Source organism: Pantherophis guttatus, chromosome 7, assembly GCF_059756535.1.
Source record: "Pantherophis guttatus breed Tessera chromosome 7, ASM5975653v1, whole genome shotgun sequence".
NCBI classification, from domain to species: domain Eukaryota; kingdom Metazoa; phylum Chordata; class Lepidosauria; order Squamata; family Colubridae; genus Pantherophis; species Pantherophis guttatus.
The window spans coordinates 33301737-33317903 of NC_142069.1; the positions used below are offsets into that span (position 1 = coordinate 33301737).

At 36.2% G+C, this 16167-nt stretch overlaps 1 protein-coding gene across 2 annotated transcripts in view; it reads right to left on the reverse strand.

The window, feature by feature from the left end:
• Positions 1 to 16167, reverse strand: part of UBN2 (ubinuclein 2) — a 69685-nt gene that overhangs the window by 18818 nt on the left and 34700 nt on the right. For both annotated transcript variants that reach the window (XM_034403018.2, XM_034403019.3), the window contains exons 12-13: positions 1181 to 1231; positions 163 to 205 (exon numbers count right to left, since the gene is read on the reverse strand). In XM_034403018.2, coding sequence (XP_034258909.2) covers positions 163 to 205; positions 1181 to 1231 — 94 coding nt within the window. The remainder of the gene's footprint in view (positions 1 to 162; positions 206 to 1180; positions 1232 to 16167) is intronic.

Sequence of the window (16167 nt, forward strand, 5' to 3'; positions counted from 1 at the left end):
CATAATAATTTATTATTCTTGTATTCTACCCAATTACCAATGACTCTGGGTGGCCCACAGAATCAAGCAAAACAGTTACAATAAAATACTTCATTGAAATGCTGCTTTATTTAGTATATCTCAGAGTATTATTTCTTTATTTATTAATAATTAATTACTTACCTTTCCTTTGGGTTTAGGTGCCAGAATCACCTTCTTCTTTGCCCTGAAGAGGACAGTGCAAAGATAATTATAAGAGTATCTGTAATTTTTACTCAAGCACTAGGTCCAATTGAAAATTTACTGCTATAATTTTATTGCTAGATAGAAAGATAATTAAATCTAGAATATGCACATTTAAACAGCATGTGAAACAACTTATTTAAATTCAGGATTTTTAGCAGGTGACTCTTGCTGAAGTACTGCCACTTTGAACAACAACATTATACCAGATTACACCCAGAATTATTTTCAAATAAATTGGAAGTGCTTCTGAGAATAAGACAAAACAATCTTCAGGGGAAACAGTACATGCCCTGGAGATTAATAGCCTTTCCTAAAAAGTTATTCCATAGTTTCAATGATATTATTGGGAATATTCAAATAGGTAAGCTAAGTCTTTCACAGAACGACTACTTTCCTGGATTTTGAGTAATTACAGCATGAAGGAGAGCAAACCATTAGAGAGGAACTTTATATGTCTGTTTTTCATATAATCCAACTCTACAGCAGCACCCCCTTTCACAAATATAACTGGGTGTAAGAATATGCATAATTATCTAGAAGCAATTGTTTGAAATACAGTATCATGTGGTGTGTGGAAATCCTCAGACAAGTGTGTCTTTATGATTTTTAAAATGTAAAAAAAAATCAGTATTAATTTCTTACAACTGAATAGCAATGTTATATGTTTAATATTAAATGATTAGCTAACTACTTGCTCTAGAAGTTGTTTTCATATTTTAAAGCATAATTTCATATAATGTTTAAGGAAATGTATTGCATACCTCCTGTTTGTAAAATTCATATTTTAGAAATGTCAAGAATAAGCCATAATACATTAGAATGCTGAATTTCTATTACCAATGGAATAACAACCCGAACAATAATAACCGCTGTAATAAACATAAATTATTAAGACAATCACGATTAAAGAATTGCAGATAAACAGGAAAAGTATATATATTGAGATTATACTCACGGAGCAGATGTGAGATGATTATGAACACTTCGGCTTTCTTTAAAGAGCATCCTGTAGAGAGACATATGGAGAAGAAATAATTGTAATTTATCAAATTTATCAATTATTTCTCAAAAATTATTTCATGAACTCATTTATGTGTATACCTGCTTGGCACAAGAAGGCTGCTGAAGACAAATATACTCAAAAATTACAATTTGATAGCCCTCTGCAATATAGGCTACAGCAGGGGGCTGCAGCAAGCAAACCATAAAAACAATCACTTATAAATATCTTAATGAAGGATCATCTACAGATGACAAACAATAATTAAATCAGATGATATAAAACCGACTGCAATATAAAAATTATTAAATTTGTCTTTATTAATTTGTTACATCTGTATGTCATCCCAAAGATTCTGTGAAGCTCAATTACATAAATCCAATCACAACTATAAAAAAAAACCAAAATGGCAACATAATTAATAAAATTACAAACAGTGAAATCTTTTTATATCTGCAAAACAGTGATTATATCAAATGTTCCCTCAATAACTATAAGTCTGATCCAAAGTTGGCGGATCTTCTTCCACAAGGCTACTATTTTTGAAATCTCTTACTCTAGTTACACATTAAGTTACTACACAATACAATTCAACATTTAAGAGCCCAAAGATGCCTGCCTTGCATATTATTTTAAGAGTTCAATTATTATCAAACAATCCTGTAAGTTTCATATCCTCTCAACCAAAATTTCCTTCTCAGTTTGAAAATTTTGAGTAGCAGATATTAGCACCCATCTCCTCACAAAGGAGTATTCAGCTGCAGTGAGTCAAACATCAAACAGTTCAAGCTTTTTGTGTTGAATCATGCAATACAACTTGCCCAATCAATTTTTGTAATTTTGCAAATTTCTAGAGTGACCTAAGAAACCATGCTTGTCACTTCAGCATTGCTATGAAGGCCAATATTGTAACTGTTTAATCAAGATCAATCTCTGAAAAATATTAATCAATGAAAAATATCTGTACACTTGTTGAGAAGCAGAGGAACATCTCACAAAATCTCTGTCTGAGCAGCAAAAATAGTAAATATACCGCAAGATTATTTATTATTTTATATATTTACAATTATTTGTATGTTACCCACTTGAACAATTCATTTGAAAAGCACTGCCCTAGAATATCATTAATTAATGTCACTGGTTTTAATTACTATAAATTTAAGTACCATGTTTCCCGGAAAATAAGACCCTATCTTATATTTTTTGTACCCTGAAATTAATGCTTGACCTTATTGCCATGCTCTCAAAAGCCCGACTGGGCTTATTATAGGGGACGTCTTATTTGGGGGAAACAGGGTATTGCAGAATCTTCCCAAAAGTAGGTATGGCAAAACAGTAATATTTAACCATGGTTTGTAAAGGGATTCAAATCCTAAACTGCAATACAAGGGCAGATGTGAATGGATTGCGACGACACACTGACTCTTGTTTGGATTACTGTAAAATGATATAAGGCACCATATATGACATATATTTAGTTTTTTCTGTAAAAAAGTACTGAACCACAAATAGCAACTAGCTTTAAAGAACATAAATACTGATAGAAGGCCTAATGATACCAGTCTTAGGATGGAAGTAATAGAGAAATGACTAATGCTTCATTCTTGATGATTAAATAATATATCTTCAAAATTCTATTTTCTATTGTTCCATCTAACTCTGATCCGTAAAACAGTTTTCTCTCATTATCAAAAGTACGTAATGGATAATCACAAATATTATTTTTTGAAATGTTAGGCATGTTGTTTAATAAATCAACCCTTGGGCATAAGAAATAGCTTTGAAGATTCTACCATAAATACCATGATTTAAGTCTGTTCCTTGACATACTGCTTTTGTGTTTTTTCTTTACATCACACATATAACCAGAAAGCAGGGTGGATAAAAATCAATGTTTTTTTTAAAAAAGTCAAAAAAATCAGATTTTTTTATTTAAATTGGATTTTTTTTATTTAAATCGGATTTTTTTGATTTAAATCAGATTTTTTAAAATAAAATGCTTTTTGAGGAAAATATATTACCATCCAAAGGTTATTCCATCATGAAATAAAGATTAGTTTTTTAATTATGTAGAATAAGGCTATATATGTTTAATTTTTTTGGTAAATAAATTCCATTAATCCATTCACAATGTCATGCTCTTCCAGAGGTTTTTGTAAAATTATTGGGCAGTTTCTCTGCCTACAAGATATTATCACCGATGCTTGGTTTACTTTTGCAGTTCTCAAAACTGAATTTGACTCAGCAGAGATCACATGCCTCTTCTTCACAGCAAAAATGTTATAACATGAACAGAGTTGAGAAAAAGACCTTAATCCTATTGTTCTACAAACCTATGAATACAGAATCAACCCCTTCAGTGCTAAGTTTCAAGAAGTTCAGTGAATAGAATAGAAACAATATTTTTCTGATTGTTTGGAGTGGAATAGATCTGCACAAGAAGAAAGTGAAACTAAGTGTGAGGAGGAAGGGGCAAGCAGACAAGCAGTACAAAATGAAAGTGAAACTTTCTGAGCACAATACTGCACAGCCACAGACAGACAAGTCTTTGGATCTTTTTGTGTGTATGACCTGAGGTTTATCACATTCTTTCCTTGGAGGAAAAAACCTATAATGGCAGCAGGCCGTAAAAGAGACCCAGTTTGGCAATATTTTAATGAAGTTCCTTTACCTATCGGTAAGGCAGGCATGTGTGCAAACTGCAAACACTGCAACAAAGAAATGCAAGGCCTGGTGGCCCGAATGAGGTAACATTTTTTTTTTTTTTTTAAATTTGATTTATATGCCGCCCTTCTCCGGAGACTCAGGGTGGCTTACAATGCGTTAAGCAATAGCCTTCATTCTTTTGTATATTTTATACAAAGTCAGCTTATTGCCCCCACAAACTGGGTCCTCATTTCACCTACCTTAGAAAGGATGGAAGGCTGAGTCAACCTTGAGCCTTGGAGAGATTCGAACCAGCAGAAATTGCAGGCAGCTGTGTTAATAACAGGGTGCACTAAACCACTGTACTATCAAGACTCTACATGAGAAGTGCTGTGATGAAGATGACCAAAGAAACACATTTGAACAGGCAGGATCTTCAGGTTGGTAAACATTTTTATTGAATCATATTTCTAAAGACTGCCTTGAACTGTCATGTTTGAGCAAAATTATATTTCTTATTATTACTGCATGTTACTGTCATTTGGTACAGTTATGAAGAAAAACAAATATTCCTTTTGGGGCAGTGCTGTGTATAATAAGCAGAAATTGTATAAACAATAAAATAACAGCGCTGACATTTTTGTTTAGGGAAATTCATGGATTCTGGAAACTATCCCCCTTCAAGATCACCATCCTCCTGTTCTACAGTTTCAGAGTTATCCATTCAGGATAGTGCTTCATTAGCATCATCATCATCAGACACCCACAGCCACATATCACTATCACCTAAAAGAAAGAAAAAACCCTTCCCTCCTGGAACCACCATAGATAAGTTTGTGATAAAAACTAGCAGATTAGAAAAAGAGTTAATTGATGAAAAAATTGCCCAGTTTGTTTATGCAACGAACTCTTCTTTCCGTCTGACTGAGAACCCACATTTCATTAATATGGTTCAGTCACTGAGACCAGGATACAGTCCACCCAGCAGAGCAGATGTTGCACGGAAACTGCTGGATAAAGTGTATGACAGAGAAATGGAGCAATGTGCAACAGCTCTGGAGGGTAGAATTGTTAACCTAAGTATTGATGGGTGGAGTAATGTCCACAATGATCCTATTGTATGTGCTTGTATAACAACAGAAGAAGGGAAAGTCTTCCTTGCACAAACAATTGATACGTCAGGATATGCACACACAGCAGAATACTTACAAGAAGTGGCAGTAAAAGCTATAATAACATGTGAACAAAAATTCAAATGTCTAGTACGCAGTTTGGTCACAGACAATGCGGCAAATGTATCCAAGATGAGAAGAAATTTAGAAGAGCAGGAAGGGAATACAAAGCTAATAACATATGGTTGCAGTGCTCATTTGCTGCACCTCTTAGCCAAAGACTTAAGTGTTCCAGAAATAAAGACTAATGTTGTTGAAATTGCTAAATACTTCCGTAACAATCATTTTGCTGTAGCAGCTCTGAAAAGGATGGGTGGAACCAAGCTAACGCTCCCACAAGATGTTAGATGGAACTCTGTGGTGGACTGTTTTGAGCAGTATATCAAGAACTGGCCTATTCTGGTGACAGTTTGTGAAGAAAATTGAGATAAAATAGATGGCACTGTCACGGCCAAAATCCTCAACATTGGGCTTAAGAGAAATGTTGAACATATGCTGAGCATCCTGAAACCCATCTCTGAAGCTTTAAACAAAATACAGAAAAATAACTGTTTTATTGCTGATGCTGTTGAAATTTGGAAGGAACTGAGTGAACACTTAAAAACAGAACTACACATGGACAGAATTAAATTACAAGCATTAAAAAAATGAATGGGACAAGTACTGTCTCCAGCTCATTTTTTGGCAAATATTGTCAATATCCAGTATCAGGGTCAAAATTTAAGTGCTGAGGAAGAGGAGTTAGCTATGACATGGGTATCCAGCAATCATCCATCTGTAATGCCAACTATAATAAACTTCAAAACTAAGGGGGAACCATTCAAGAAATATATGTTTGCTGAAGATATTTTAAAGAAAGTCACACCAGTGAACTGGTGGAAGTCACTTAAGCACTTGGATTTAGATACGGTTCAAGTAATGATTTCACTTTTAACAGCAGTAGCTTCTTCTGCAGGTGTTGAAAGAATATTCTCTTCCTTTGGACTCATTCATTCTAAATTGAGAAATCGTTTGGGACCCGATAAAGCAGGAAAGCTTGTTTTTCTTTTCCAGATTATGAACAAAGAAGAAGATGAAGATGACGAGTGAGCTACAGAGAACAGTATTTAAGTTTTTCATGTGTAGGCTGGGCTGACAGTCTAAGTTTCTTAAAATATATATATTTTGTTTAGCCAGATTAGTTAACAAACATGGATGTTTGTTTAAGCAAATAACATATGCTGTAATGTTATTGTTTCAGTTGAATAAATCTATTTAAATTGTTATTATTAAGGTAATGATTATTTTTCTCCTTCCTAAGTACAACAGAAAAGTTGTCCAAATATGAATGATTAACCTATTAAACTGGGGATAAAAAAACTAATATGAAAAGTTGTTATTCTAAAAATCTTCATCTACTTGCATATTAAAGTTATACCAGCAAGAATTAGTCTATGTAGAAAACTATGATTTAAATCAAGCCTTACTGACTAGTGATTTAAATCGTGATTTAAATCAGTTTGATTTAAATCAAATCCACCCTGCCAGAAAGTGCAGCCAAAGCTATTATGCTCCTATTCCAAACCATACAACTGAAAATTGTCATTTTTTCAGCACATCTGAAGGCCTCAAAGAGCATTCATAGTAAGATTCTTCTAATACGGTCAGCTCAGAATTCCATGGCCATGACTCTATCCCAAATTGTCATTTAGTTAATAGGGTGTTATCCTCACTTTATTTTCAGTTCTGGGCCAAGGGGGCAATTAGGGGAGTCACAATTCCCTGCTATTATATTCAGGCCATCAGGCCAGAAATTGCATTTCAAGGCATCATTCCCCCTTATCAGTTTGTGGGACATCAAGTTGGTCTGCTCTTCAAGCCTTATCAAATTTGATGAATTCCTAAATGGTCTGGATTTTCCAGAACCCACAGCTGTCAATCCCATTGAAGCCCCTATTGATCTAAAGATCAATGGAGAAACAAAATAGGCCAGTGCCATCATTACTCCAGTTTTATAGAATCTCAAAGGAGTAAGACACCAAGGGGTCTGATTCAACAAGTTGTCAGCCTGAGGAGTTGCCAAACAATCAATTGAGACTAATCTTGGCAGATAATATGCAGGAGTAGAGCTTATTGGATGATTTGGAAAGCTGAGCAACGCAGCTCCTTTAGAAGCAGTCACAAATGCCTATAAATGAGCCACACTTGCATCTGGGTCAATGAAGAACGATCACCAGGTTGGCCTCTTTGCTGAGAACTCACCAAACTTGGATCTGATTTTTTATGTCCTTTGATCCAAATCTGTCTCCTGAATCTTAGCTCCTTGTCCTGAACTGGCTCAGTAACCTCCCTGGCATTTGACTCTTAGAACTGTTGTAGATAAGGTGTTTCTGAACCCATGTTAAGTTTTTAGTCTGGACTAAACTTTATAGCTGCCTGGCTCTCAGGCAAGACCCCGCTCTCTTGTATATATTTCTGAAGGATGCATGTACTTGCACATTTGGCTCTCAGCCTATCTTAGTGCTTGATTGTTAGCTACTCATTAGCAAAGGATTTGTAAATGAAGGCAGTTTGTATAGTCTCACTTTGAAACATGACATTATTTTGTTTCAGTGCTATCACATCTACAATTGTACATAAACTATTAGATCCCCTGTCAAATTGTATATTTCATTGAAGTTGATACAACTTCTATATGGTACAAAATTAAATACAACTTTCTGCAAATTTGAAATTACACACTATTTATGTACACTTACTTACAAATTCCCCCATTCAATGAAAAGAGACTGGAAATTTCAGCAAGACAATGATCTGAAAGACATCTTAACAATGAAGAAAAGGACAGGAGAGGAGAGGAGAGAAGAGAACAGGTGTTGAAATGGCTTTGAGAGTCCTTATCCTTGGATGTTATTGAAAATATGTGCAGTTTAGGATGTTATTGAAAATATGTGCAAATAGGTGGCATAAAAATAGAAATTTCTAAATCAGGCAACAGTGAAGCCAGTGACTTTAAAATATGAATGATTATGTGTAAACACAGAAGAGGCGACGTATTGGTTAATATCATCCTGAGGATTGTGGCAGATCTCTGCATGGCCGTAATCTGGGGACGTGAAACGAGCCTTAAACTGATGGATTTGAATTATCCATTTTGGAATTTCTTTTTGTGTTGATAAACATATTATATTATCTTGAATCACAAGGCAAGAGAATTATGCTGGGGCATGCAGAAGATCGGGTTGTTACCCACTACGATGATGGGAATTAATAATCCTGATGAAACCCACAATTATTACTCTATGGAATATAATTATAATGTCACTCGGGTGGTTGTTTTTACTTTTATATATATAAGAAGATATTTACTACTGATGGGGGCAGATATGATTGAAGATCCTGAATAAACTGTTGCACCAGCAAGCTATGTTACCCGATTATGGATGTTGGTTCTACCAATCCAGTGGAAAGACCTCAAAGAAGATACTATATAGATTATAAATTTAAAGTCATTGTCTTTTCTTTTTTTTTATTTAGATATAATGGAAAATATAGACACATATTTTTAAGTAGTGTGGGCAGTGAATCAAAGATATTAAGAAATGTTGTGTATGGTAATTTTGCATGATAGTGGGTGAATAAGCTAGTTAGTAGATTGATTAGTCTAAGAAAAGGGATTTTTAAGTGATATATTTAGGGGAGTGGAGGAAATGGATAGAGTGGAATAAATGTTAAACTAGATTTTATGGGGAAGGCCGCTTTGAAATGTTATAGTAATATAAATAGAAGATTAAATGTTAAAGTAGGACTTATCGTATAGTTTTAAAGTGGAGAAGTTATTCTATAATGTCATAGTATAATGTCTTTTTTTTTCCTTTCTTTTCTCTTTTCTGAAATGTATGGATAAAGGGGGATGTTATAATATTAATAATATTTTTAGTAAGTAAAGGTCAATATCTAGAGGAGGGAGTAAGTAATCTGTTATGAATTAGGTTTTTTTTTTGTTATGAAGAAGTCACAGGGGGGGATGGGTGGGGAGGGGGGGTTAGGGAGGGGGAGGGAGAGGGGGAAAAAAAGGGGGGAAAATTTGTATTTGAAAACTTTTTCAATAAAAAAAAAAAAAGAAAATATGTGCAGTTTTCAAACAAGTAGCATATGCAAGGGGAAAAATATTCAAAATCAAGAGTAGAAAGAATTGGATCGGGGTGCCTAAGTCTTACCAGAATTTCAGTGCGGGGTATTAAAATATTGGTTTTTGTTTGCACTAATGCTATCTAGTTCATAGACTCACAGCTGTTAAAATTCAACAGAATAAGCAATACAAATAAAAACACCACATTATGATAGCTAACTAATTTGGCAACCTTCACATCATTGGCACACAAATGCTCTGTGGAAGAAAAAGACCCTTAACAACCTTTTAAAAGGAGGAAGTTATGAGGAAGGAAGCCAACTAGCAATCAATGCTGCAACTGTTAACACATAAGTATAATATTGCTAACTTCAATTAGCAGATAGGCTAGCACATCTTGGATCAGCTGAAGCTTAAGTTTGTTTTCAAAGGCAGTCCCTTATAGAATATATTACACAAAGTAGCAATACACAAGGTTATAAGGGCATGAATCACTGTTACCAGGCTTCCCAGTCTAAAAAGGCCTGCTAGTGCACTAATCAGTCGGAGCAACCACATACACTATCCTTCTTTCTCTTCATATGCTGACTGGAACCACTCACTTAGGAAAAAATGGAATCACTACCAAGCAGTGCTCCAAGCACTAATTTTATAGGCAGTTAGAAATATACCATATCCAGAGGTATTTGGTTATGACTATTGAGAAGTTTAACAAAACATTCTCTCTCCATCCATGTCTCAACAGAGGTACTCTACTGGGGTGACCAGCACCATTTCCAAACCACACTCATGCCTGAAGCCTGAAAGTAAAGTGGAAAAATCTGTTTTTCTAGGACTGTCTGTAACTGATGCCTCACCACCTTCACCAAACACTTGCCTAAGAAAAGAAGAGTGGCAATAAGGCCAAGGAAACCCAGATACAGGAGTAAGATAACTCTCAAAATATCCAAGTGGAGTTCTATTCCTAGTGAATGCAAGCAATTTTACCTGCAAAACAACTGTAAACAAATCACAATAGTCTGCAAAAGACCTCCCTCCAATTCACCCTAAAAGGAAAAGGGTAATCTTGGGCACAGCCACTGAAATCAGAATTAAGAGTGAAGAAATAACTCCAGTTCATCACTCTTAATTTTGTAATATATTCCTCAATATGGGTATCAACTATCATCAATCACATATTTTCTTCATTGTTTTAATTGTTGCTCTACCTGTGTCTTTACCTCCTGTAGCTCCCCCATAAATCAAGTAACCCTTTGTGAGGAAGGAGAGGCTGCTTAAGGGCAATCACTTCCAACACTCACATTGGCTCCATGTTCCTGAGATTGGCAAGGCCCATGGCAGAACTGATTGCAAGGTTGCTTGGAAATTAGCCACGCATCCTCAGAAAAGTCTGAGAATTTGTTAATATTTGGGGTAATATATTTTAACTGATTTACCAACCATGTAGAGATCAGTTGAGTGGATAATGCATTTCTTAGATAGAAAATAGTATGAAAATGATAAGTAAAGACAATGTTCTCCATACTCAGATTACATTCTATCAGTTCTGAGGTAAACACCGGGTTTAATGTGTGGCCATCTATTTGCAAGCTGGACCCAAAATCTGGAATAAATCTGTGGTCCCTACAGAAGAGATGAATTCTCTACAGATGATTCTTCTGTAGAAAATAGAGATTGCAGTCTAGGGAATTTTACCACCAAACTGCCCAAAAATCCAGAAGCTTGGGCAGACATATGCAGGTCACTGAAGCAGATGGTACAGAAAGGGCACTTATCCTTTCCCTAAAGCCCAATGTATCATACAGATATTCACCTGGCCAGCTCTGAGGAAGTGCTTCTGGTCACTGCCAACTTTTACAAACAGTTACAACTCTACCTCCTCCCCAATTGCTATATCGACGCTACTGGAGCAGCTAGAAACCTGGCAGGAAAATCTCAAACAGGCTTACATCTCCATGTAAATCAGATCTCTGTGATGTAAACCACATTTGCAGGTTCAGCCATACAGATCTAGCATTGACTGAGAGTCTGGCATGAAACTGTAACATGAAACTGTGGCATCCAGCAATCCAGCCATCCACTATGAAAAGAATGTATGGATAAATGTATGTTGAATGCTTTGTTAATAAGCTAGTGATAGTAACAGATTGTTTGATAATATAAATGTGTACATCTATATGCAGATAGTGCTGCACTGTTGGCTGAAAAAGTAAATTATTTGCAAAAGTAAATTGAGAATTATTTTTATAGATACTGTATGACACAACGTGATGGAATGTAAATGGCCCTGAGAAAGGGGAAGGGATCAACAATGTATTAAGAGAGGGAGAGGTTTTAGAAAAGACTATTCAGTCTTGGAAAAGAAAGCATGAGAAAGAAATTCAAAATAATCCCACTTTGATTTTGTTTGGTATAAGATTTATTTGCTTTCAGGATTGTTATCGTACCCTGGCACAATATAGCATTCCTGAAACCAAAGCTGCTCCTCTTTTTTTTATTTTGTCTACCTCAAAGCATTGACAACAATCTTGTCTTTCAGCAGAGGCATCAAAACTTGCCTTCAAGACCTGGAATATGACAACAGATCCTTGAGGCAACTTGTCTGCACAACAAGAGGCCGAGGCATTATTGCAGCATCAACACCAGCTACATATAGAAATAACGAATCTGCACAGTGCCATGATACAGTGAGCACAGCATCTGGGACAAAGCTTACCTCAGCTGGGAGTGGCCCCACAAGTTGCCCCACAGCCACTGTTACTTTGATCTCCTGGGAAGTCTGCTGGAGAAGTTCAGTGGGGCACAGGATCAATTCCTGACTTTCACTATTCAATGTGAATTATTCATGGTGAAGAGACCAGTAGAATTTCCAACTGATCGGAGTAAAGTAGCCTTCGTTCTCAGCCTGTTGAAGGAAGGAGCAGCCTGATGGGCAATTCCGCTCATTGAGAGCAATGATGCAGTCTTAGATAACTACCAGAATTTCATGCAAAGATTTAGAGCTGCTTTTGATATTGCGGCCAGAAGAGACATCACAAATTGAGAGAAGTACAAGCTGAAGCAAGGAAACAATCAGGTTCATGAGCATGTAGTTGATTTTTAGTTGTATGTCAGAGATGTATACTGGAATTATTTTGCCTTGATTAACCAGTTTTGGGTTTTCTGATAAACTGAAAATAAACCAGTTTTCTGATAAACTGAAGAATGGATTAGTAAAACAGGGCACTTCAGAAAATTTAGAAGAGCAATTTCAGTATTACATGCTGATTGGCAGAGAGCAGAAGGAATTGAAGCATAAAGAGTACAATGGAGACATTTTTACAGACTTTCATAATCTCTATCCCTCCACCACCACCCTGTTGTTTCCTCAAACTCCAACCGTGCCACCTGTATAAATAGGAACAGTGAGGAGATCTATCTCTGGCAGCAGAGATACAAAGAAAGTGAACCCTTGCTTTGTGTTTTTATTAGGGAGCTCCAGTACAACTAGCTACGGTTTATACTGCTAAAGTTCCATACTCTGAGTTGACTATAAAAAGTCATACTTACGGAAATGTGTGTCACCTCACAAGTAAATACCTGAATTAGTCCAGAGCCTCATCTTTGGGAAACTTTGTAAACTACCTTCCAAACATTTGACAGGGCCCCTCAACAATTAAGAAGAGCTCTGAAGACCAACAGCAGGCAAGTGAATGTTATTATCCCTGTTAGTCTTCTTACCCACAAAGCTCCAGAAATACAACTTTCAGCTCTTTTGGATTAGGTGTAATTATTAATTTCATGGATAATTCTATAGTGTATCATTTTGACTTACCTAGTTGCTAGAAAGGTCAATGCTAATGGAAACGACTGACAGTCAACCTCTTTGGGTTGGTCCCATTTTGCAACACACAATCCCACAATAAATTATGCAGTGTTCTTTCTACTATATACCACAGCTTTTTTATATCCTTATACCAATGGGCAAAGATTGGCTATAAACTCACAAACCAGATATCCACTGGGAACAAGATCAATTTTTCTTTTCTCTTAAAAGTTTTAACACCATTTGCAGAAAATATGCTCTTCCCGCTTCTCATAAGATGGCATGTTGAGTGCCAGGGGGATTTGTTTCTCCTGCCAATGAACAGCTGATTTTGCTGCCAAAACGGGTTCTTTGGCAGTCCTTCCTAGATCTGAATGGGAGCACCTAGGAAAGACCCAAAATGAATCTTGAATGATTGTAGACCCTCCTGGGAAGAGGAATCTTGAGGATTGCAATTTCCAGTAGGAGCAGTCAGAGAGTTGGGTCTCCCTTTTTCTTCTCAGCTGATCGGTTTTTTAAGCACGCCTGGGTTTTACCTGCATGATTTGTATTTTCTTTTTTAGCTTGATTTTTCTTTTAAAAGTTAATAGATTGGTTGAATACTGATTCACTTTAACCTCTTGTTGGATTGAACGTGAATTCTTTAATATTTTTTCATGTTTCACTCTGTTATCTGAATTACTTTCGCTTTCTCCGTATCGATGGAGATTTTCTGGATAGTTAAAGTGATCCGTTTGCATTTACGTTTGTATCAGATTTTCACTGCAGGGATTTCACACTTTCTTAACTTTTAAAAAGCTCTGGTCTTAAATTTTTTAATGCTTCATGGAAATTTTCTTTTTCCCCCATCCTTCTTTATTGTGAGAAATATTATCTCAATGTTCTATATGGATGTCTAACTCCCCTGTCCTGGAAAGTCTAGCAAAATGTCTGGTTGTGAGTGCCCAGGTATAGGACTATATTAAAATACAAACAATGTACCAACTTAAAGCCCTCTGGGAAGCCTTCGAAAACAGAATGCTTTTTAATCTATAAATTCAGATTGAAAACTTTGGTAAAAAGTTTGACAAAGTAACAGAATTTTAAATCAACCTAAGGAGGATATCCAAACACAAGCAACTGTAGCCAAACCAAGCTCACAACTGGAAGGATTGGAATCTAAATTGCTATTGGCAGTTTTAACTGAAAAAGAACTCAGTTTGGAAACTGCAGGTTTTTCTGGAGAGGCTGATTGGGATATGGATTTTACAGATTTGGGATTAACGGAATCAATGAGTGATGAACGGGACTTTCTTAAGAAGATTGATCATGATTGGGGAATCAATTTACTAAATTTAACTGGAAAATTATTTGGATTGGACATTTTTGGAAAATGGATTGACAACAGATGATTAGGTGGAATAAGACACAATTGTTGGGATATTTTCAACCAAAATCTTAAAAAGAAGTTTTATTATTAAGAATCAAACAAGGGTATTTGATTCGGGACAGATTAGAGATAATGACAATGGTGACTATACGCTTTCTACAAATTAAATACAATAACAGATTGCTAACAGAACTCTGAATTTTAACTTTGCTGTTGGTTCATCTGTTAACTATTTTGCCTCTTTATATAGTATTGTGTTTCCCAAAAAATAAGACCCTGTCTTATATTTTTTTGAACCCTGAAATAAGCGCTTGGCCTTATTGCTATGTGCTCAAAAGCCCGATTGGGCTTTCGGGGGATGTTTTATTTTGGGAGAAACAGGGTAGATAGATGACAGGTCAAACTGGCTGCAAATACAGGTTTTGGGTTTGCTTCGCAAGGGGGAGAATTAATATTGAGAATTAATAAAAATCCAATATATTTATCATTATTCAATTAGGGGGATAATATATGTGTGTGTGTTTGTCTTTTTTGATGCACTTTTTTCTTTTCTAATGTTTTGTCTATGTTTTTTTTTGTAAAAAAAAATTCTTTTTTTTTTGAAGTTTGCATTTTACCTTAATTTTCCAAATAAAATAAAATGTATTCAAAAAAATGCTCTTCCCCTTCTTTCTCCAATCTTCTCTACATATGGAACTTCTCGTATAATAAAAAAATACACAGTTTTTGTGGATTTTTAAGTAAAAGAAATAAAACATCTTTCCCTGCCCCAAGTACAATATTGCACAATCAACATACTGCCTGAAAAGCCTATATCCCACCAATATCCCATGTCAAGAGTCACATCAGAATTGAAGATAACATGATGGACAGTTCTTTTGCCTACTAGGATCAATCAATGGTAAATGAAGCAGCAATCAAAAAATACACTGCAGGCTAGCACCAGCAGAAGAGCAGCCAGCCATGAAGGCCTTGAAAAATATATTCAAATTCCACAATGTGTCTATACCATGGATGTCAAATTGGTGGCCTGTGAGCTGGATGCGTCACGCGCAGGCCACGCCCACCCCAGCTCCACAAATAAACATTGTGATACATCACGTGATGGCAACAAGACACGGCGAGTTTGACACCCATTGTCTATAGCTACAAAAATCGAAATCATGCAAGCCATGGTATTCCCTATGATGCTTAATGGAAGTGAAAGTTGGACTTTAAAGAAGCAGATATAAAGAGTAATGATGCCTTTGAACTTTGGTGTTGGAGAAGACTCTTGAGAATATTGTGGACAGTCAAGAAAATAAACCAATGGATTTTTTTTTTTTTTTAATTTGATTTATATGCCGCCCTTCTCTGGAGACTCAGGGCGGCTTACAATGCGTTAAGCAATAGCCTTCATACTTTTGTATATTTTTATACAAAGTCAGCTTATTGCCCCCACAAACTGGGTCCTCATTGCTGAACAAATCAACCCGTTGTTCTCACACAAGGCACAATTGGCCAAGGGTATCCTACACATGGTCCTCAATTTATGAGAGTAATTGAGCCTGGAATTATAGTCATAAATCATACAGTGTCATGGTGGTTGCTTCCCTGAATGTGAGTTCAGAGAAGAGTGAGTGAGTCAGCAGAGGAAAGCAGAGGAAAGCTGAATGTTTTGGGGCTTGGAGAGTGCTAGCCTGGCAGAGCAGTCTCAGCTGGGTTGATTGGTCGAATGGCAGGCTGAGGCTGAGCGAGGCGAGCCACAGCTGCAGCAAGTTGGCCAGGAAGCTCCAGACAAGGACCAGGAGCAACTGCTGCCCATTAGCAATGAGAAGGAGGTGGAGTCCACACACCCTC